This window comes from Falco punctatus (assembly GCF_963210335.1).
Source record: "Falco punctatus genome assembly, chromosome: Z".
NCBI classification, from domain to species: Eukaryota; Metazoa; Chordata; class Aves; order Falconiformes; family Falconidae; genus Falco; species Falco punctatus.
The window spans coordinates 83,951,543-83,972,156 of NC_137586.1; the positions used below are offsets into that span (position 1 = coordinate 83,951,543).

The 20,614-nt window shown below is 39.9% G+C and overlaps 1 protein-coding gene across 5 annotated transcripts in view; it reads left to right on the forward strand.

Annotated features, from left to right (window-relative positions):
- The window catches only part of SSBP2 (single stranded DNA binding protein 2), a 177,957-nt gene that overhangs the window by 102,027 nt on the left and 55,316 nt on the right, over positions 1-20,614 (forward strand). For 2 of the 5 annotated variants that reach the window (XM_080372561.1, XM_080372562.1), the window contains exon 5: positions 18,242-18,331. The exons of 2 other annotated variants lie outside the window; for them this stretch is intronic. In XM_080372561.1, the coding sequence (XP_080228687.1) occupies positions 18,242-18,331 (90 nt within the window). Of the gene's footprint in view, positions 1-9,038; positions 17,550-18,241; positions 18,332-20,614 lie in introns of those variants that run through there. One more of the 5 variants, XM_080372565.1, reaches the window with a different exon arrangement.

The following is a 20,614-nucleotide window of genomic DNA, read 5'->3' on the forward strand; positions in this document are numbered from 1 at the left end:
GCTGAACCAAAAATGTTTCTCTAAGACAATGCAGAGCTGCTCTTTGGACCTTCCTAAAATTACCTCCTAACCTCTAACTCCATTTACGTACTTCAGTGAAAACAAATGACGTGGAGGACTGGTTATTCTCTGCTGTCGGGTGCGTCGCATAGGACCTGCGACCTCAGTAACTGAGTGACTTCTAGGTCATAAATAATTTTAGAGAAAGAAGTTCGTTTTTCAACATAACTTAATGTTGAATGAAATTGACTTAAATCCCATTAAGTGAGATTTAGCTGGCACAGAGGTAAGCACTGTGGATGGCCATAAGTGCACTCTATTCCCTCAAATGGTCGGAAGGTTTTAACTTTTAAAAGTTGCTCTGTTTCTTTGGAAGAATTTTATCTTAAGGGATTCCCCACCCCCAGCCCGCTTTGTTACCAGGCTGTACCAAAAGTCCAGCCTTACACACGTGTATTTACGCGGTGAGTGCATTTACTCCACTCTCTCCTCATGTGTCAGCCAGCAATACAGTAATTAGAGGGCTTTCATTTTTCTCCCTGCTGCATAAAGGAGATTTGTTTCTGCCCATGGTATAGGGTGTTTTTTTGTTGTTGTCACTGTGATCCGTAGCATTTTTTAATAAGACGCGTAAGTGATGTCCCACCCTTAACACTTCCTTTCCTGCTGCTGAGGGAAGGAGTTGACAGTTAACACACAAGGCCTCCTCCGTCCCCAGAGAGCTTATATCCTGCATGGTCTACTTTTTTTTGTTTTCTTTTTTTCAAGTACAGGCTGCTGATTTATGTTAAGATGCTCCTCATTGTTATTACTACAGCAAAGAAATGGTTATTTATTTAAATACATAATGGATGTGAGAGGTTGTAGCTGTTAGATGCCATGTAATTATGTGGTGACTTCTCAAGGAAGCTTGGTTTACTGTTTCTGAAAACACGTCAGGAAAGCCTTTAATTTCACTTTGATGATACTTTTGGGGTGGTTTTTTTGTTTGGTTTCTTAAACCTCGGATAGCTATTGTTATAATAGCCATTGCTGTAAACCTGCAGTAGTCATAACTATTACGTGCCACTGCCTCACAGTATTGTAACGGATTTAGAACAACCCTGTAAAAACAGCATGCATTTGTTTTAAATATTAGGATTTTCTGTTTCAGTTGTGTTATTTAAAGTCTTAACTGCAGTAGTTAACCTCAGTTTGGCTCAATTTTTCACGACTGTTAGATGTCTTAGTTCTGGAAATTCAGTTCAAAAGGTTTTTATTGTGTCATATGAACCTCAAACAGTGATTTAGTGCTACATAAATGCTCTGTTTATGCCTTACATAGCAGTTAAAGTGCTACAGAAGAGGTGGGTCTCCCCCTGAGATGGAGTAAAAAGTATGAGGGGGAAATGAACGTAATTTTAAATAACGGTTAAAAATATTTTCTGAGCTGTGATGAAGTCATTGTGCAGTCTTTTCTATCTTCTGAAGTAAAAACAGTGCACTCAGAAATTCAGAAATCCAAAACTGCCAGCTCTGGATTTCAAAATATACAATGGGAATGAAACATTACTATCTTTAGGTTTGGTGTGGGAGGCATTTTTGAATATTCACATCTTAAATTCAAAGATGTTGAATATCTTAAAGATAAACCGATTACTGTGCCCAGCGCTTTGGGGATCTCCAGGTGAAAAGAAACTTGCTCTTCATATGGATATTAAGTGATAGTGTCAGTACAATACGCCAAAAATGAAAAATATTACTGAATTCGAATGGATTTTGAAGCAGTTCTGGTTTTTTATAGCATACTGGAGCAATTTTCTGAACAAAAAGCATGACAGGGCACATGAAATGAAAGATAATATAAGGGTGTGAGAGTAATTACTGCTTCATTATTTCATCATTAGGAAGTCTTTTCTAGCAAGAGAGGAAAAAAAAAGATCAAAATAACAAAAAGATCAAAATAAAGTCTTCTTGCTGTCTTTGATGCTCATCTTTAAAATAAATTGTAATTTATCTGTATCTGGAGATGCAGAGTTTATGTTTTGGCTCTACAGTTTGTGTTTGCTCACTGCAGCAGAGAACTGAGTGCTTGGGACTGGGGCTGGCAGGCTCAGAGCATCACCTGCAGGGCAGGTGGAAAGGGCTGTCCCCCGGAGGATACGGTAGTTTTAAGATGCCCGTGCTACTTGAATACCTTGCTAATCTTGGGCTGATCTTCAGTCCCTTTTTCTGGCTTTGCAACATGTTATCAAAAAAACCCACACCCAGCCGGACAAATTGAATGATTTAGGATATATTCATGGTTTGAGGTAATGTTTGTTGGCTTTTAAAGGAAGAAAAAATGGTTGTTGAGGAGCGGGTAATGATTTGGGAGTTTGTGTGATGTTTAGGTTTTGTTTTGCTTAGCTACAACTGAGGAGAAAAATAGCGGGGAAATGTTCTGTGTATTTGCAGTTTACACTGCTTTAAGGACAATATGCTGGTATCAGAAACCACAGATGCAGAGGCTCTGTTATGTAAGAGGCTGCAAACTGCTAGATCTTTGGCAGGTGATTAATGACAGGCTTTATGAGGAGTGTGAAAAAACATGCTCAGCCAGATGTATATGTGCATAACGTTACAGTATATAATGTTTTGAGTGTTGCAAACATAAAAAAAGCAATCCGTTTTGTGGAAAAAATAATACATTTTTTGGTTAATTTAGTGTTAATTCCTTGCAGAGTTATTCTGCTTTTCTGTGGAATTAAGTGCTGAAATGGAATCACTCACTCACATTTCATTTATGGAGAATAAAGGATGTGAAAGTTTTTATGCGTGTATGTAGTTTTTATTTTGCTGGTGGTGAGTTATTGACTGTTCCTGTCCACACTGCAGTGTCTGAAGGCATTCTGGTCTGCAGGGCTCCAGCTTAGGTGGGGTCATGGTGAACAAAACCTGGTTAAAACTGACTAGTAGTGCTGGCCTCAGTCCAGCTTGTCTTCCTACCTCATGGAGGAATTCTCTTCAATAATTTAAACTTGTTTTGCTGTTCAAAACACTTTTGGAGGTATGTTCAGCATTGTTGTAGTCAAAGGCTGCTAGTTTCGTCTGGAAATAATAGCTGTACTTCTTGAGTGGGTGAACAAACCGGAAAGAAAGGTTTTCTTTTTTTCTCTTAAATGTTGTACACCAGCATCACTAGTAAAGCGTTTTATCTGCAATGAGTAGCAAAGGAATTTCATCAATACAGAGTAAGTGACACATTTTTGTTGTTTTAAACACAGTGTAGGGACTCATGTGATTTCTCATTAAAAAATAAGATCCTGTAATTAAATCTGGAGACTCAACAGGCACTGTGTCATGTTGGCATATTGCCGTGTCTTAATTTCCCTGGAAGACGAAAAGCCAAGTGTCTCAGCTACTGGTGAAATGTTAAGATCCCAGCGTGAAATGCACTCTAAAATGTCTTAGCGTGATTATGAAATGGTCCCATTTTGTAGTGTAAGTACAATAAAATAATGCATGTATTGTAACACTAGGAAGAGGATGTGTAAAATTAAAATTATGTAAGTTAAGCTCTTAATTATTTTGTTTTCTACGTTTTAGGTGGTGTTGAAATGAAATCTCGGCACGTAAAATAATTCTAAGCCAGTCTGTAGATGCAGAAGTTACAGAATACAAATACTGGGAGAAGCAGTGGCGAGCAGTTGCTCTTTCCTCATTAACTTTATCTAATTTTTTCTGATGAGGACTGTGTGCTGCTGTGCTTATGGCCCAGAGAGCGTACCACTAGGGGCACTTTTATTCCCCATTCATTTTTGCCTGTAAGAGTTAAGCTCAAAAATGTGGTTAATTTTTTTAGCATCATATTATATCTTAGCAACTAAACTAAATCAGAAGAGAATCGAGGAATTGAGAGGAATGTAAAGAAGGCAAGGAAAGAAGCAATTTATTGAAGAGAAAAAAAAGAAGAGGTGAAAACAGAGTAAGCAGAAAAAGTGGATTGTGAAGGTACTGTCTTGAAAATACTGGAAAGATGATAAGACAGGACACAGTGCCATTGTTCCTACCAAGAGGTCATTGTAGATGACATGAAATGCCATACAACGCATGGGCATTTATCCTGGAAACACACCCACAGGTTTCACTGGTGGTCACACTGAGGTAGTCAAAAAAGCCCAACACATGCTGAGTAGCTATAAACTCATATTTTATGTGTTTGTGGTCAAACTATTAATGAAAGGATACTCCTCTACAGGGAAGGCTTCTTCCTCTGAAGATTCTGAACAGGTGCAAAACTTCACTCTTTTGTATTTTTATTTTCTTCAAATGGCACTTGCTTACATTTTTGCAGAATCACCCCTTAAATTACCTACAGTAACTCGATTTTGAAATAACAACAACACAGCAAGAATGAGTTAAAGTAATGAGAGTCCAAAATGCGTTATACGGATTAGCTACATGGAAAACTTGACGGTTTTTACTTAAGCCTTAATATAATTTCTTTAACATAGGTCGATGCAAAAGTATTTACGTTCTGCTCACTGGAAAAGTTACTGCATTTTTTAAAGCTGAATAATGCTGAACTTTAATAACACAGTAGTGTCAGTCACTGAACCTCCATAAATTTGCTGTTTGGTATTTTGTTTATTTTTCAGCCTGTGGATATTTCCCAGATTGGGAAATCCCTCAGTCTAAAGAACATCCAAAATCCACAAACCAAACCAAACAATAAAAGCCCAGATCTGGCGTTTTATCATGCGGCCCTAAATTCAAAACCGTAAAACAGATGAACGGAGTAACTCACAAGTAAGTGCATGGAAAACATGCCTTACAAGGAGTTGTTCTGTCGCCTGGAGTGTTCTCCCAGAGGAAGTGATGGAAGCATCACTGCTTTTGAGTCGTTTAAAAGCAGAATGGACAAAACACTCTGGCACAGACATCATGAGCCAGGGTAATGGTGGCGGTGCGTTAGAGTAGCTGACCTGGTAGTCCTTCTCCATCCAGAAACTCTGTGTAGCTTTAATCATACAGCAGGCTCAGCTTCTGGTTGCTTGCATACCGCCGTTCTTTATATTAATGTGCTTCTCCTTTATTCAGGAAGTGTCTAATGGCATTTGGGGGAGTGGAAACTCATTAGCTTCCTTCCTGAGCAATATAATTTTTATTTCCTGTGGTAACAGTGGCCTCAGCCAAAAGCAACAGCCTAAAAAGCGTAGGGGGGAGGGTTGCCTGTGCAAAACATTTTCATCTCTGAGGTGAAGTGTTGGTTACAAGATAGTTTTGAGACCAACAAGCAGTTTTAAAATACGCTTTGCAGACATATTTTGAACTTTCTGCCCTGCATTGCAATTTTCTTTTTCTTAAATTGTGAGGGTGGAGGTGACTCAGAGCTGTACTAGATGGACCCTTTGCCTTTACCTCTCCTGCTGTCAGTGCTAGGCTGCCTTGCCATCTTCCACACTCCTCCTCTCACCTTTGAAGGCCACTCAAAATAAACCTCCTCCCAGGCTCCAGGTGCGGTTTCTGCAGCTGCTGGTGGGTGAAGGGAACACCTCTGTCGGTTCCTTGCAGATGGGTCTCAACAGCATCCCTTGCCATCAGAGGAGAGCTCTGCAGGTGCTGGCAAAGAGTACCCCAGAACTGGAGTTTTGAACGTGCTCCAAGCCTTCCCACAGGCACACACATCTTCCTCCTCATGCGCCAGCTATGGCACAACTTAAAAAAGTGGAGCAGCGTACCCTCGCCTCTTGTAATTTTGCCTTGGTGCTTTGTGGCAAAACCACTCTTTTTTTCTAATTTTAAAGCCTTTCTTTCCCCATGCACTCAGAACCAGAGCGTTTCACAGACGTCACAGGAGCAGGTGCTGATAGAGCTCAGGGCTGTTGAGGATGAGAAGGATTTAACAATGGTCACACCGAGTCAAGCAATAAAATGCGAGCTGTTTTTTTACGGTGCGTTATCAAGTGTGCATATATCATTGTCATGCTAAAATTGCATGCTGTTCTGTGCATAAAGGAGGATTTAAAAAAAAATAATTGGAAGGCTGTATAAATTCATCGCTCTGGCTGATAAAAATTGTGACAATGTTACCTCAGGCTGAGAAGTTAAACATTTTGTCCAAGCTCATATTGCATATATTTAAACCCAGGATTTTGTCACCTCTTCACACAATTACAACTGAGTTTTGGCCTGCTTTTCACTTGGGAAATTGCAAGTTATTTCATTCAGTCTTAGCTGTAGCTAGACATTCAGTGACCTGAAATAGATGCGCTAAATGTGAATCTTGCTATATATACAGTATGCCGTGAACGCAAGCCTATGCGGGAATAACACCAAGATGGGGCCACTAAGAGAAAAAAAAAAAACATTTGGTTATCATCCTCCTGTACAAACTCTGCACCTTTTCTCTTGGATTTCAAGGCTGGAGTGGTAACATTTAATTAGAGGGCAGATGAAATATACCTGAGTAGGAATTAGATATTCCTGCACTTGAAACTTCATTGTATAGTATCTCTTGAACCTGCTTCTTACCAAGTCATCAAAAAAAATCCAGTATTGTTTTCTTTGACCAGCTTATCTGTTTTGACAGTGTTAGGTGTCCATGAAGATTTGTGATGTTGTCCTTATTCATACCTTAGTGCTGATATGAGGTGGTTAATAGGATGACAGGAATGAGAAAAAAACCCAGGACGATATTTGTTGCTTGCAAGCTGTGAGGAGCACTTTCTGTACACTGTGGGCAGTTTTGAGGAGGTGGTGGTCTTGTTATCCATTTTAAAGAGGTAACAAATAGAGCGCTTAGAGAGCAAGAACAGCCTCTATTGCGTATGATCTTGATTAGCAAAATATCAATGCGAGCAGAAATCACAAAGAATGAGAAAACAGACTTTTTTTTGAGAAAGCAGACCCTGGAAAGTAGCTGTCATGAAGCAAAGACATGATGGTACACTGCATCGTTGGGGAACGGTACTCATAAGGGAAAGAAAATGTGGTAGCTGTTCACCTTGCATGAATCTGGGGGCATGAAGAGCATCAAGCATGCAGGTTAGCAGGTTTAAACTTTGCTGAAGTGATTTGCAAAAGAACCAATGTAACCGTCCCAGAAATCTGCATCCTGTTCCTCTTGTCAGCCCTTGCTATGTTGAGGCTGCTTGGGTAGATTAAGCAGTTAAATGAAGTACTACTTAATTATCTGCTTTTACCTGACACTCAGTTTTGTCAGCTTTTGTACTAAACACGGGTATCCCTCCCGTGGGACCCTCTGCCTGCAGAAACCTGGTTATTTTTGCGAGATGGGCTGAAGTCCGGGGGGAGTGAAAAGCCTCGAGTTGTTTCTAGGGATTCAGAGACTTAGAAGTGGAAGTGAGGAAGAAGAAGAAATTATGAGATAGATGAACTTTATAAAGTTCTGTGCCTTGGCTGTTGCTCAGAGGAAATCCCAACAAATGCTGCATTTCCCTCGTTCTGTTAACTAAACACCACGTGAATGTAAACCTTGTATCTGGCAGCTCAGCTGCTAACTTTTACAAGTGGGTCTTACTTTGTCAAAATTTCCCCCGTTTAAGATTGAAGGAAGAATGTCAGCTCTCCACCACTTACTGATGTGAATCTTATCAGCAGATAGCAAGAGCCGTATAATTTCCCGTAAAAAGTCTGTATTGCCACTGCCAGCTTCCCCAACATAATATAAGCTATTTACCTGATGGTGAGGAGCACTGCTAGAGTTCTGGTTTTCTTCAGCAGTTTGTAGCTCATATTACCTCCTGGTAGCACAGTACTTTGGACCAGCCAGGTCTCTGTAATTAACCAGCGTGGCTGAAGAAATGGTTGGGTTTTCTCTATCAGAGAGCAGAGAAACAGTGTCATAGAAAGAGGTGCTGGAGTCAGGGTGGAGAGGGAAAATGTCTCTGACTGTCGCAGATTCAGCAGTTTAGGATGGGGAGAAGGCTTCAGGGTTTTTTTTTAATTCTTATTTTCTCTTGTTACCAGCCTGTACATTGCATAGTATTTGGACTACTGTGGTTTAACCTGGGGTTAAACTAACTTCCAGCAGCTTTACGGACTGGGAGGTGTTAGGTAGGACATGGCTGTCCAGCAGCGCTCCTCCACTTCAGATAATTTTCTTCAATGAACAGAGCTAAACTGGATCGATCTGTACGTCCCTTCCTGGAAGCCTCCCTGTGTTTGCTAAGAGGAGGAAACCAGCTTTTTTATGTGTAGTGGAATACGCGTTACTGCAGCCAGTGACTACTAACATTTATCTCTAGTCTTTTAGGTCAGCGTAGGACTGTGCTGGAGCAAAGGTGACCATGGCAGTTGGGTGTACTCTCACACACTTTGTTACGCAGTTTGGGAAAATGTGCTTCCTTTTGTTTTGGGTTGGTGTTACGTGACCTGGCTTATTTCTGTAAATGATGGGGTTTACACCTGCTTTACTTCATAAAGGTTCCTTCCCCATACTACGTGCATCTTCAGTGAAGATGTGCGTACCCGTAACTCACATTTAAAGCCAATCTGTATCTATATGCAATCTATGCATGTATAGATGTTCATTGCAGGCAAGGTTGGATAGTACCGTTTTTTATGACAGGTGCCTGACTGTTTCCAGCTGCTTACAATCCTGCCGGTTTGTGAAGGGAATTTTTCATGCCACATTCCTGGTTTTAGCTGGTATTTCTTTCCTTTCGTGGGGTGCAATGAAGAATTACATGGTAAAGCAGAAGTTTTGGCAGTCAAATCAGCTGGATTTTTGTCTCTCATTCCCTGTATAGCATACGTATTTAAAATGACACTGTGAATGTTGGCATTTTGCGTGTGAGTGACCCGACAGTTTGCAGGAGGGTGGGACTAGCCCGGTGGGATAGCTGGTTGCAGAAGTGGAGGGTGGGCGTGAATCCACATCCCTCCAGGAGAGGAGGCGGATTGACTTCACTCCCCGTGTCCCAGGCTTGCTGGCAGCATGGAGGAAGGGCCATGCCAGTGTCTTGTCTGGGCACTACTTAAGAACATTAATAATAAAATAAGCAAAAGATGAAAATTTCACAGCTATGTTTAAGATCTGTACAGTGAATAGTAAAGGTTCTTTTTAAAATAACTTTTCTTTATAATCATACTTCAGAGAAATCTTTGACTAGAAATTGTGTTCTAAATAATCCAAGAAACAGCAGCTAAGAGACAGGACTGAAACGCTGTCTTTTGGCAAGAGTCGGAAATTGTTTTATTCATCGATAGCAAAGCATTCCTTAAAAATAATTTCTGCTACCCTTAAGAGTGTACTTCCAACCTTATACCTGCTTTTCAGTACTGTAATAGAATTTCACTATCTCAGCTAAGTAGAATGAACCCCCCCCCAGACTGAGCACTGGGATACAGTAAAACAGACTGTAATCCTACTTCAGATACGGGGAAGCTTTGCTTACGGTGAGGTTGTTTTTTGGGTAGGATTATTTCTTGGGGAAGGAGGAACGGATGGAGTCCTGGAGCATGCTGTCCTTGTCAGCAGGTTCGCTCTTTGCTGGGCAAACAGGTCTGCTGGTGTAAACTGAGCAAACCAATTCCCCACCCCCACAAAAAAATATTAATGTCTTTTTTTTTTTTTTTTTCCCCTGATAACAGATATACAACTTGGCTGTTAATTTATTATTATATGAAACGATGTATTGTTTATCACTGATAACAATGTATAAGATGGAGTGAACGGAAATACAGTGCCAGAGTCCAGCTCAAACTGTAAGGAGCTGTAGTTTGAGGAAAAATGAGAAGCTAGAAGGAATAGCACTATGACCACCTACAGTTACACTTCTCAGACTACTGCTGTCCTGTGAATGCCTTCCTGTATACAGAACGGGAAAAAAAACGTTTTAGACAAATAGATATCAATGGAACTACACCAAGAATTAATTAGGTCTTGCTATCCAGATCTCTCAAATGGCTTGTTTCTGACAGTATCATGAGTCTACCCTTTTGGGCAAGTCTTAAATTCATTTTACATAAGCCATGGCTGCTCAGCCTAGGGGTTATGGTTCTTTTGTGTACAGCTGAGCATTCAAGGGCCCTGTAACAGCTTACTTATTTTTTTTTAATTTTTTGGTTCAGAGTGGTGAGTAGTATGCTCTATCCTGGTGAAAATGAGGAGGTTTCTAGAGGTTAATCAACATAGTTCCTCTTAATATTTCTTCCTCTGATTTATGGCAGGTAAAACAATAATGAAACACTGTTACAGTAACTAGCTAATGGCTTAGAAATACTTCAGAAGTTACAAGCTATAAAGTGTTTACAAATGGGAATTTGCTCGTGGTGTTACAATATTGGCTACAGTATGTGTGACACTTGAAGCTTTCAATGACCAGAAATTAAACTTATGATGAATATGGTTGGAAATAGTAATCATCCATCATTTTTCTCTCCAGAAAAAAACAAACAAGCAAACAAAGAAATTTAAATTCCCTGAGTCCAGTAATTTCCTAAATTCATCAATTGAAAAAGTAGTACTGAATATTTATCCTTCATCCTCAGGAAAAAAAAGAGAAAGAACAGTTTTTTAAAGTGTTCTCCTAAAGAGGACAACATAGTTTTATCAAAAATACTCAGTAAAATGTGATAAAACATAATACACAATTTTGCTTTGCTGTATCTGTTCAGTTAGTTTCCTGTTTGTTTGTAATAAGCCGGAGAAGGCACGAAATGCTGTGAATTAGAGGGTGTTCTTTAAGATAATAACCAGTAAGTCAGTAATAAGTCGTTAGCTTTTTGGTATGTTACATATACTATGCCTTTATTGGAAAGCAACCAGAAAACTGTGCTTAACTTAATAAAATTGCTTGGAAAAGGAGGGTATGAGAAGGTGACAAAAATAGACAGTCGGCTTTTGGATTATTTTTCTCTCAGTATTGCACTTTTGGTGCATCAGGGACTGGTCACAGCTAAACATCATGGCCCCAATGTCATCTGTTCCGGTTTATTTACAGTTTTCTTAATTGGCATCACTGGATGTGATGAATTAAGCAATACTGATTTGGAAAGACATTTGACTTTCATATGAACTTAGTTGTACATTCATCTCAGAGCTATCAACTGACTAGCAGAGTCTTATTTATGCTTAGCATCACTGTGAGCTTTCAGCACGGGTTTCAAGGAGATATCTACCAAAAATCAAACATTTTCTGCTTTTTCTGCCAACAGTATGCTGCTGTCATCAGTGTTTCAAACTTGGTACCAGCAGCGGTTGTGGTTTCCCTGTGTTGTCCTCCATATCCATCCTCAGGCATTCACTGTTCAGTTTGTTTAAATTACCTGTGCATTAATGTCATGTGAACACACACAAAACTAACCTGAGATGCTGAACATTTCTGCAGTGGTTTTGATTCAACTGATCACATTCATGTACTCCATGACAGAATATTTTTGTCCGGTTAATGCGTATTTTGGTTGCATATATGAATATATGAATGCATTCTGTTAGTACTGACACCATAACTTTAAAAAGACAATTAAATTCATTTAGGTTAGAAAGCTCAGTGATTTTAAAATAAAATAATAATTGTTTTTTAATATTTTAATTTTAAAATAAATTTTAAAAATTAAAAAAATAATAATTTAAAATAAAATAAAATAAAATACTACAGGATCAAAATTATCCTTAACACCACATTAAGTGCCAGTTGTATCTGTATTTCAGTACTTGAACTTGAGGAGTGAATACATCTTAGTCACGTTAAGGTTTAGACGAAATGTAAAATGATACTGCATGTATAATACAGCTGTTTCTTGGAATTGCTCTGTAGTAGATGTCTTACGAAAATACCACTCATGATAAAAAATCCTGTATTTCAGAGAAACTGATCTAAGTGTTATTGTTTCTTAAAATGTTGCCAAAATTCTCATGACCTAATTTGTCTCTGAGGCAGGATTCAGAAAGAAGAGAGCAAGCTACAGTGTGTCTGGCATTGCTTACATTATTTCAGAGTATGTTAGCAGTTTTTTACTGATTGATACATAAAATCAGATTCAAAATTTTTGAATAATCAAGAGCAAAGCTTTCAGTTGTATCATTAATTAGAGTTACAGCAAAAGGAGTATGAGAAGTACGAGTTCCTGCACCATAGAGTACTTCCAGCAAGTGTTGCTTAGGCTTCCGACTTCTGAGATCTGGCATAAACACAAAGTTTCTTGGGTGTTTTTGGTTGTCTTTTCCTGACCTTGAACGCAGAAAAACAGTGCATCCAACATGCAGTTGCAGTAATTTGCAGCCAGTTCTGCAGTAGGATGTTTCTGCTCAGACTGTACAGCTTGTAGGACTCACAAGGGCAGGTTGGAGCTTTGTTCTTCCGGAATGCTCTGGAGACATATTTGCACTACAAAATTTTACCAGTATGAAAATTTTCAGGTAATGGTACTGATGCTGCTAATTCACTTCCATGTGCTCGCCCTGGCCTGCCTTTACTGCTGCATTCGCGGTACATCGCACACCCACCATGCATCAAGCTGTGCAGCAAAGAAGTGTGAACCTTCTAGGCAGGCATGGCAGTGCCCCTCCAGGTTCTACCCTCATATCAGGGGCGAAGGGCTGTCTTTCAGAGGCTCTGTCAGCCTGGAAATTACCCATGGAAGCATCAACCAGCTGCTGCTTCCAGCAGTATGTGGAAGGGTCACAACTCAGGGTGACAGTAAAGTGTTCGCAGGCACGGGTCGCTTGCCTGTGCTATATGATGGGGGGTGGTGTGGAGGGTGGGAAAGCACAGTGCATCTGCGCACAGAGTGAGAGGAGCATCTTTAAAAAGGGAAAAAGAATTTTTAACTGTTTCAGACTCCCAGTAGAAATAATTTATTTTCAAGAGAGAGACTCAGGCTAGCACACTTGACAGCACGGGCAAGCCTCTCTGCCTTACTAGGTCTATCTCCACACTTTCTTCCAAACCAGAGTTATTAATGCCATTCCTTCATCCTGGCACTGTTGCTGTGCTGTCAATAAAGTGTTGCTCTCTCTTCCTCTTTCATGGCCATTTTAGCATCATTAAATTCTAAGACAGAGGCTTCAGCTTGCCTGCATCATCGACACCGGTGCCAGTAGTTCAGTGTCATCTGCAGGCACTACCTTGTCCCTGCCTGCAGCTCAGCAGGGACTTCACTTGTGTGGTCTTCACAGCACAACACACCAGTAAAAGGCTCGTGCTTTGCCACAGAAGACGGAACACAAGGACACTGCCTCTGAATAAGCTGGTAGCAGGAGGGATTAAGTTGATGCTTGATGCAGCTGAAGAAGTGGGTAGCCACCACCTCTAGTAATTCAGCAGGAACTAGGACTGTCCAGCTAACTCAACAGGTTTAGGGTTGATGTAGAGGAGGTTGATGGACAAGACTTGGATGATGAGGGAACTGAGTGGCCAAGAATGGCCATGGATCTCTCATATATGTGAGGTCCAACTTCTCTTACCCATCATCAAGTAGACTTCTAAAAAGTTAGAAATATCCTTTTAGTGTCATGATAAACTTCTTACTTTGGCTAAAAGTAAGGATGTCTTGCCCTAAGTAAAATACCTGAAATTAAATGCCTGGGTTAGTGAATGAGCTGGATGAGGATTTTTGTACACAAAGCCAAGTCCTTTCTTTGTAAAATTATTTGACTGCAAATGGAATTCTTCTGTGAGCTTCCATCATAAACCACTTCTTGTCTCAAAAAATGACCCATGTGTTGGAGAATTCTCTCTGGATTTTTATATTTCAGATACTGTACTAATGGAATAACCTTTTTTGTTTGTTTGTTTTTCATTTACTTTGTGATGTCTTTATTGTGAAAACCAGCCTAAATCATGGCTAGTTTTATTTTTTTTTAGTATGGTCATCTATTTTCACATTGTCATGAGTAGCTTGGGTATAGCAAAGAATGACCACAATAAGTTTCATTCAAGTACACTATTTTAATTGATAATTTTCAAGAGTTACCATAATACGGTATTTTAGCTACAAAAGCAAATACAGTTTTCCGTTTTTAAGGAGGTAACACTGTACAAAATTATTAGGCAGTTCAGATTTTCCTATTTCATCTTTTTCATGAAAAGCAAAGGAAGCAAATTGCAAGTATTTAAAATGTCAAACTAATGGAAGTATAAATGACGAACAACTTGTAATACATGCAAAAAGAAGCTATGGTTTGCTGTGGGACTGTGAAAAAAGAACTGAATAATTCATCAGGATAGAATAAGAAAGAATATTTCAGTGCAGCAGTTGCAGGTTTGTTTATTGATCTACCTGGTATAAGTTCTTAAAACATTAATTGGATAGCACAAGCTAGAAAATGTAATATACCTAAAACACCAAAATGATTTCTTTCTGGTTTTGGGACTTTGTTGCCCATCAGGGAAGAAAATCCCAAACAAACAAACATGAAAAAAGAAAAAAAAAAAAAAAACAAAACCCACAACAGTATATTACATAATGAAAGAGAGTGGTTGAAGTTTCTGTAACACCTAAGACTGGACTATTGCAGAATGCCTGTAACTACAATATTTTTACGGTTATTAAGAGGTACTTCGAATGTCAGTAAACCTGACCTACTGTTATGGACACTAAAACGTTGCATTGTTCTGTCCCCCTTCCCACTCAGAAGCACAGAGCAGAGAGTTTTGCCCAAATGTCTGTGAACTGCATGGTGTAATCAAGTCTGAAATAATTAGGCCAGTTAAAATCGACACATTGAACACTTCCCTGAAACATCACGGCCCACAATCAAAAAATGGCCAGCATTAGTAAAGGAATTTAATTTTGAGTAGCTAGCCTGAAGCAAAGAGCTAGTTCCTTTCTGGTTGAGACCTTTTTCTCCAGAAACCATGAGAACCAAGACCGAGTAAATCAGTCTGGATCACTTGTTGTGTAATCACCTCCACGAGACCTTGCTTTTCTTCCCCACTCATCATCACAAACGATATCCATCTGATAGCACCGCTCAGATCTTTTGGCCACCCTCAGGGCAGCTCTCTGGAATGGGACTTCAGGCAGGCTTTCTGAGGAGGCTGTAGAAGCTCTCCAGCCTCACGTGTTGGCTTCATCTGCCTCCTTTCTTCTTCATCGACAAAGTTGCACAAAACCCATTCCTCCTACAAAGTGGTCACTTTGGGGCCATATCCCCTTTCCAGGAATCGGCAGCACCTCTGAAAACAATGCGTTTCATTACACGTGTGAGGTGGACTGACGGTCATTCATTGCTGTGTCTATTGCCTGTGCCCATTTCGCCGCTCCGGGAGAGCTCTGTGCTCATCTTTGAGGTTCAACGAGGAACAAAGATGGATTCCTCTGGTATCAGGGCTAAGTCAGATTTAAAAATAAGGGGGAAAATATATGCTTTTAAAAAATCCCACAAACCACTATTGAGACAATTATGAAAATGTTATCTTTAGGTATATTTCTTACAAAGCCTTGTTAGGAGGTTTAATGGCTAACTTAGATCTTAACAAATACAATTCTAATCCTTTTTCCCCCCTGTTTTAGAATAATCATTATTTCCTTCTCTCTCTCTCTCTCTTTTTAGAAATGGTTGAGTATATTTTACCATTGGTCTTTTTTGAAGTAATTTTCAGTGTGGGAAACTGAGCTCAGCAGGGCATGAGCTCAGCAGGGGCAGATCCCTGTATCCCTACAGGAGCACTGCATCCTGAGAGGTCGTTCCTCCTCCTCTTACAAGCATCCTTTCATACCTTGGGGGCTCTGGCAGAGGCTGCAGTTGAGAAGGATATCTAAGATGCGTTGAGTGCATTAGGGCACTCTGACATGCATTAATGCCTGGTATAGTTTAATTAATATGAGCAGGAGTGGAGGGAACCTGGAATGGGAGGCTTCTGAGGTCATGTATCAGAGGAAGTGCTGCTTAGCTCCTCTTCCAAGATCTTGCAACTTAACAGTATTTTGCCTGTCTGAATTCATACTGTTGAGATGTGTTTGCCCAGTGACTTATTATAATCTGTTCAGATGCTTTCTTCTGTAGCATCAGCTCCACTGGACGTATTACAGTGAGTGCGTATTACACGGGCAGTATAGATGGACACAGCTAAGGTAGCATAGGGGCAATCAGGAATTAGTGTGCAAGGAGGGATGATACTGTACTAAGTGTCATTGTTATTGGTGCCCTTTTAAAGGGCTACTCCTTCTTAGTCAGAGACTGCAGTGCAGGCTGTTTTGGACATTTTAAGATGCTCAGGCTTTTAACATCATTCATTTTCTTCATCAGTGATGCTACTGTTGTCATTCTTCATCTAGAAAACCTGTACCTATGGAAATAAGATCCAGCATACTTCACTCAAACTGTGCCTGCACCTATTCATGAGTTTACTTGACATTGTTACCTGATGCTCAGTTTAAATAAATCAATTTTGATTTAAAAAAAAAAAAAAAGCTGAAAACATTTTCTTCTGTTTTGCATTGGAAATGCAGATAATCTGGAAGTAATTAGCAGACAGTCACAGAAACCGTGCAAGAGAAAGAAAGGGTAACAAAATTACTTTCTTCTTCAGGAGTTACTTCTGTGCATTCACACCACTTGCTTATTTCCCTCTCTGGGAGGCCAAGAGACTGTGACAGACCTGAGGGGAGCACCTGAGACCTGCCAGGGAGTCGCATGGTTTTGCATGCATTAAGCAGCATCGTACTCCGGTGTCGTGAACTTCAGGCAGTGCCCAAAGAATTGCAGTGGCTAGTGGAGAACCGTCTGTATTTGCTGCAGCTTTAGGCATTGGTTTGGCTGGTTTGTGGTAGCCTCTCACAAGAAGATATTATGGTTCAGGAGTGTTTGCTACATCCAGCTGACTTGACTGGCTTTTTCTATCAATTGCATTTAAAGACTATTTTATTTAACACAGGTCCTGCAGAACAGATCTTTGCATAAATAGTGCCCAAGACCCTTTATTTTACAGTGTTTTCTAGTGAGTCAGAAGTCTTGTGCTCAGTTCTGAGGCCAGCACTTTCTGCAGTCTTTGTATTTTGATGATATGTTTTAGACTTTTGTTTGGAAGGAACACAGAGCCTAGATGCTAAATATGCTACCGCGAGTTGTTCAGAAATTTGATTCTACAGCACAGCTTAAGCCTTTGAAAAATCTGTGGTCATGAACTGAATATTTCCTTTCTGCTTGGTTTAAAAAGGTCAGCCTTTCTTTGTGCCAGTTTTCAGATCTTCCCAGCATTATTCTTAATTTCCTAGGTAGTGTGCCAAACACCTGGAAGTGCAGTTTCCAGATCTGCATCTTTTGGATATCAAGTGTGAGCATACAGGAGAGTGATAAGTTAATAAACATAAGCCATTCGTATTCGGTAGGGCAGGTATCGGCAGGTCATTAGTAGGCTGCAAGTGTGGCTCTCGGTACATTGTGTGTGCCTGAGTACTTTCGCAGAAGGTTGTGAGCATTTATAGGTGATTCAGCCCTATGCCCTACAGAAACATATTGCAGGAAGGAAGACTGCTAGAAATTAAAAGTGATTGAGGTTCCAATACATGACAACAATAACAGTTTGGCTTCCCTTTTTGTGATGATCTCCTGCTTGTAAATTGCCAGAAGCAATATTCTTCCCTTGCTTCTTCCAGCTGAAGGATTTGCAAAGGTAACTAATTCCATCCTCTGATTCACTTTTTAGAAATCCATTTCTTCTGTTCTCTTCCAAAGACGTAGCTTGAATTCTTCTGATTTGTCACGGTGGTTGTTTTGGGGGTTGGTAAAATCATAAGCGTTACCAGCAGAACCACAAGCTTTCTTTCTTGTACTGTTTGTAACGGAACCCTGTTTTGAAGCTTGATGTAGTTCTGAAAGAATATTAGAGTCTGCTGAAATTATCTTTAAAGTGCTTGGAAACTGCTGATAAGATGCATAAATTCTTTATGCTGTATGTATATCCTTGCGGATGTGTGAGGGTGTTTATACACATAATACAATAAAAAGTGTGCAAGTTACATTCACATCTGTATATAAATAGACAAACTCAGATGCAGTATTTTTTTAAATCTAGTCAAGATTTATCTAATTGATGCATGTTTGTATATCCATGCAATCTCTAGCATCCTTCCCCTCAACATGCATTTATTATTTTAACAAATCATTATAGTTGTTTAAATGAAGACTAAACACTATACAATTTTAATTTACCTTCAGATGGAACAGTGGCATTATGACATATCCAGAGAATTACTTTCTGCATTTCTGTCAGGTTTTGGGGGTTTTTTTGGTTTGGGTTTTTTTTTTGGAGTTTAATGCCTACCATGCAATGACAAAGGTTTATTCTCCCTTTGTTCTTTTCAGAGTGCTGCAGCAGCTCCCAGTCCAGTGCTAGGAAACATTCCCCCAGGAGATGGCATGCCAGTAGGTCCTGTACCACCGGGTTTTTTTCAGGTATTAAGAAAAATTACGGTTACAGGAATTTTAGGATAGAAAATCCTCCATAATACTGTTTACAAGTCTGTAGAAAAGGTCCTGTTCTAATCTCTGTCTCACTGTATGGTGCTATACTTGAGAGTTTATGTTTTTGCAAAAATGAAGAGGTGGAAAGGAAGGGTTCTCTCTGACTGACAGATATTTCATTTATGAAATAGTACAGCACAACTCATTTCAAAATTTCAAGGATAAGAAGTGGTGCCAGGTAATGAGTGGAAACTGGAAATGCTTGAACATAATTTTATAAAAATTTCTTGTGATGGTATACACACATTGCATTGACACTTTAAAGTAATATTGTTGGTCATGTTTAGCTTTGTGGTAAAGCCACGGGCCAGATTTTTAAGACGTTCAGGTTTCAGTGGGAATTAGACCTAGGCAATTAAGAATATCCCACTGAGCATCTCATTGCACACTGAATATCCCAGCCCTAATGCCTAGGAAAACAAGCCAAGGGTTTAGACCGTGTGTTCCTTCTATTAAGTTCTGTCATAAATGAAACTCACTACCCAGTAAGCAGTTTGGACAGTAACAGTACAGAATACTGTGGTGGAAAACCAGCAGCTTTTAGTGCAAGGCCAGCCTAACAGTTGTAATTCAAGACGGGACTGCTCCTGTGGGCGAGCTTGCATCTCCCCTTCACCAAAGCTGGGCTGTTCTTCTCCACACTGGCAAGCTGCGGCAGTGCAGCAGGAGCAAAAAGTAGCAGCATCTCTAGCATTGAAACAGATCTTCAGGAGGAACAGAGATTTCCACTTTGCGTACTTGATCTCACGATGTGAAAGAAACAACCTGTATTTCCAGAACTGTGATGCGGCGAGAACATTGTGATGGGACATTCTGTAAAAACCAAGTACTGAAATCCAGGCAGAGACCAGTGTCTTTCTCTTTCTTCCCTGAGATACATAGACAAAAGAAGCATACTTCATCTGGAAAAACAGAACTTTTTTATTTTATCCAGATGGTTTGTACAAAAATGGCAGGATATCAGCAGTCTTTGTTTACACTGTCTGTAAGTGACAACGATCTTTCTATGGTCTTCCTCTTCCCACCGAGGGAAAAACTGCCATCTGCAGTACTGGTACCTACATAAGGAAACCCTGAACCTGGCATGAGCGTGTTCGTTCCTTCATCAACTCAAAAACTGAGGTGTGGCCTTTAATACGTGAAGGAAGAGATAATTGGCATGTGAAGCAGAAAATATCTTACTGTTGCCAGTCACAAAATCCTCAGGAGCTGGCAGAACTGATGAATTATTTTATTTCTGTTTTCAGTTTTTTGAACAGCTGGTTAAGTAGATGTTTTTACAAACAATTTTATCTTAATATTTAATGTTGTATAAATATTTCACTTTTTCCTATTTTAGCCGACCACTCCAGTTCTAATGTCAAAGGAATTAAAATTTAAACTTACTTTCTTCTATTGTGTTTGAAGACAATTAAGAGGGGGAAGGGACACTGATAGGAGAAGTATGTGAAGTATAGAGGAGAAAGCAGCTATTTTAAAGCTTTTGCATGAGGAGGGTGTGGGAGTTTTGTTTTTAGAAGCGTGAAAAGACTTCTAGCCACTCTAGTTCTTTAAAATTAAAAGAAAGACAAGATGATAGGAAGTTAAGTATGGGTAAACCTTCCTTGTCTGTCAGTGTCTGACTTCACTTTTACTTGAAGCCCCACCAACAGCCTGCTTTTTTTGCAAGGCCTGGGATCAAAAATAAACAGGAAAATCCATTTTCCATGTTACAGTTTGTGACATTAATCAGAGCTATCATCAGTTCAACAGCATGGCCAGTGAGTCTTTGCAAGGTGCAGTTCCCAGAGCGCACAGTTTGGTCTGGACTCCTCCAGACATCACCCTTCGGTTCTCCTTGAAACTGCTGGGTCTGTGCCATCGTGTCTCGCTCTGATGTGGTGGTGCTGAAGCTTAGTTCCTTACAGTCAGTTTTAGCTGATAAGAGATCTGCTTTCCTCAGTCGAGTGGCCTTGTCAACAGAACAGACATTTTCCGGGAGATCATTAGTTTTTGCTGTAGTCATCTGCTTAGGAATATACGTAAAGACATAACATGCTAGTTAGCAAATCCAACTGCAAGTTCGATAGCAGGAACATTGATATGGTTGGGAGCAATCCCAGCAAGGGGAGCCAAGCCAGAATCCAGTCAATTACATACCCGTGTGCTGAAACTGCAAGGTGTGTATAAAGCACATAGGTACAGACAGTCCATGAGAATGCGTTGTGCTGCTGA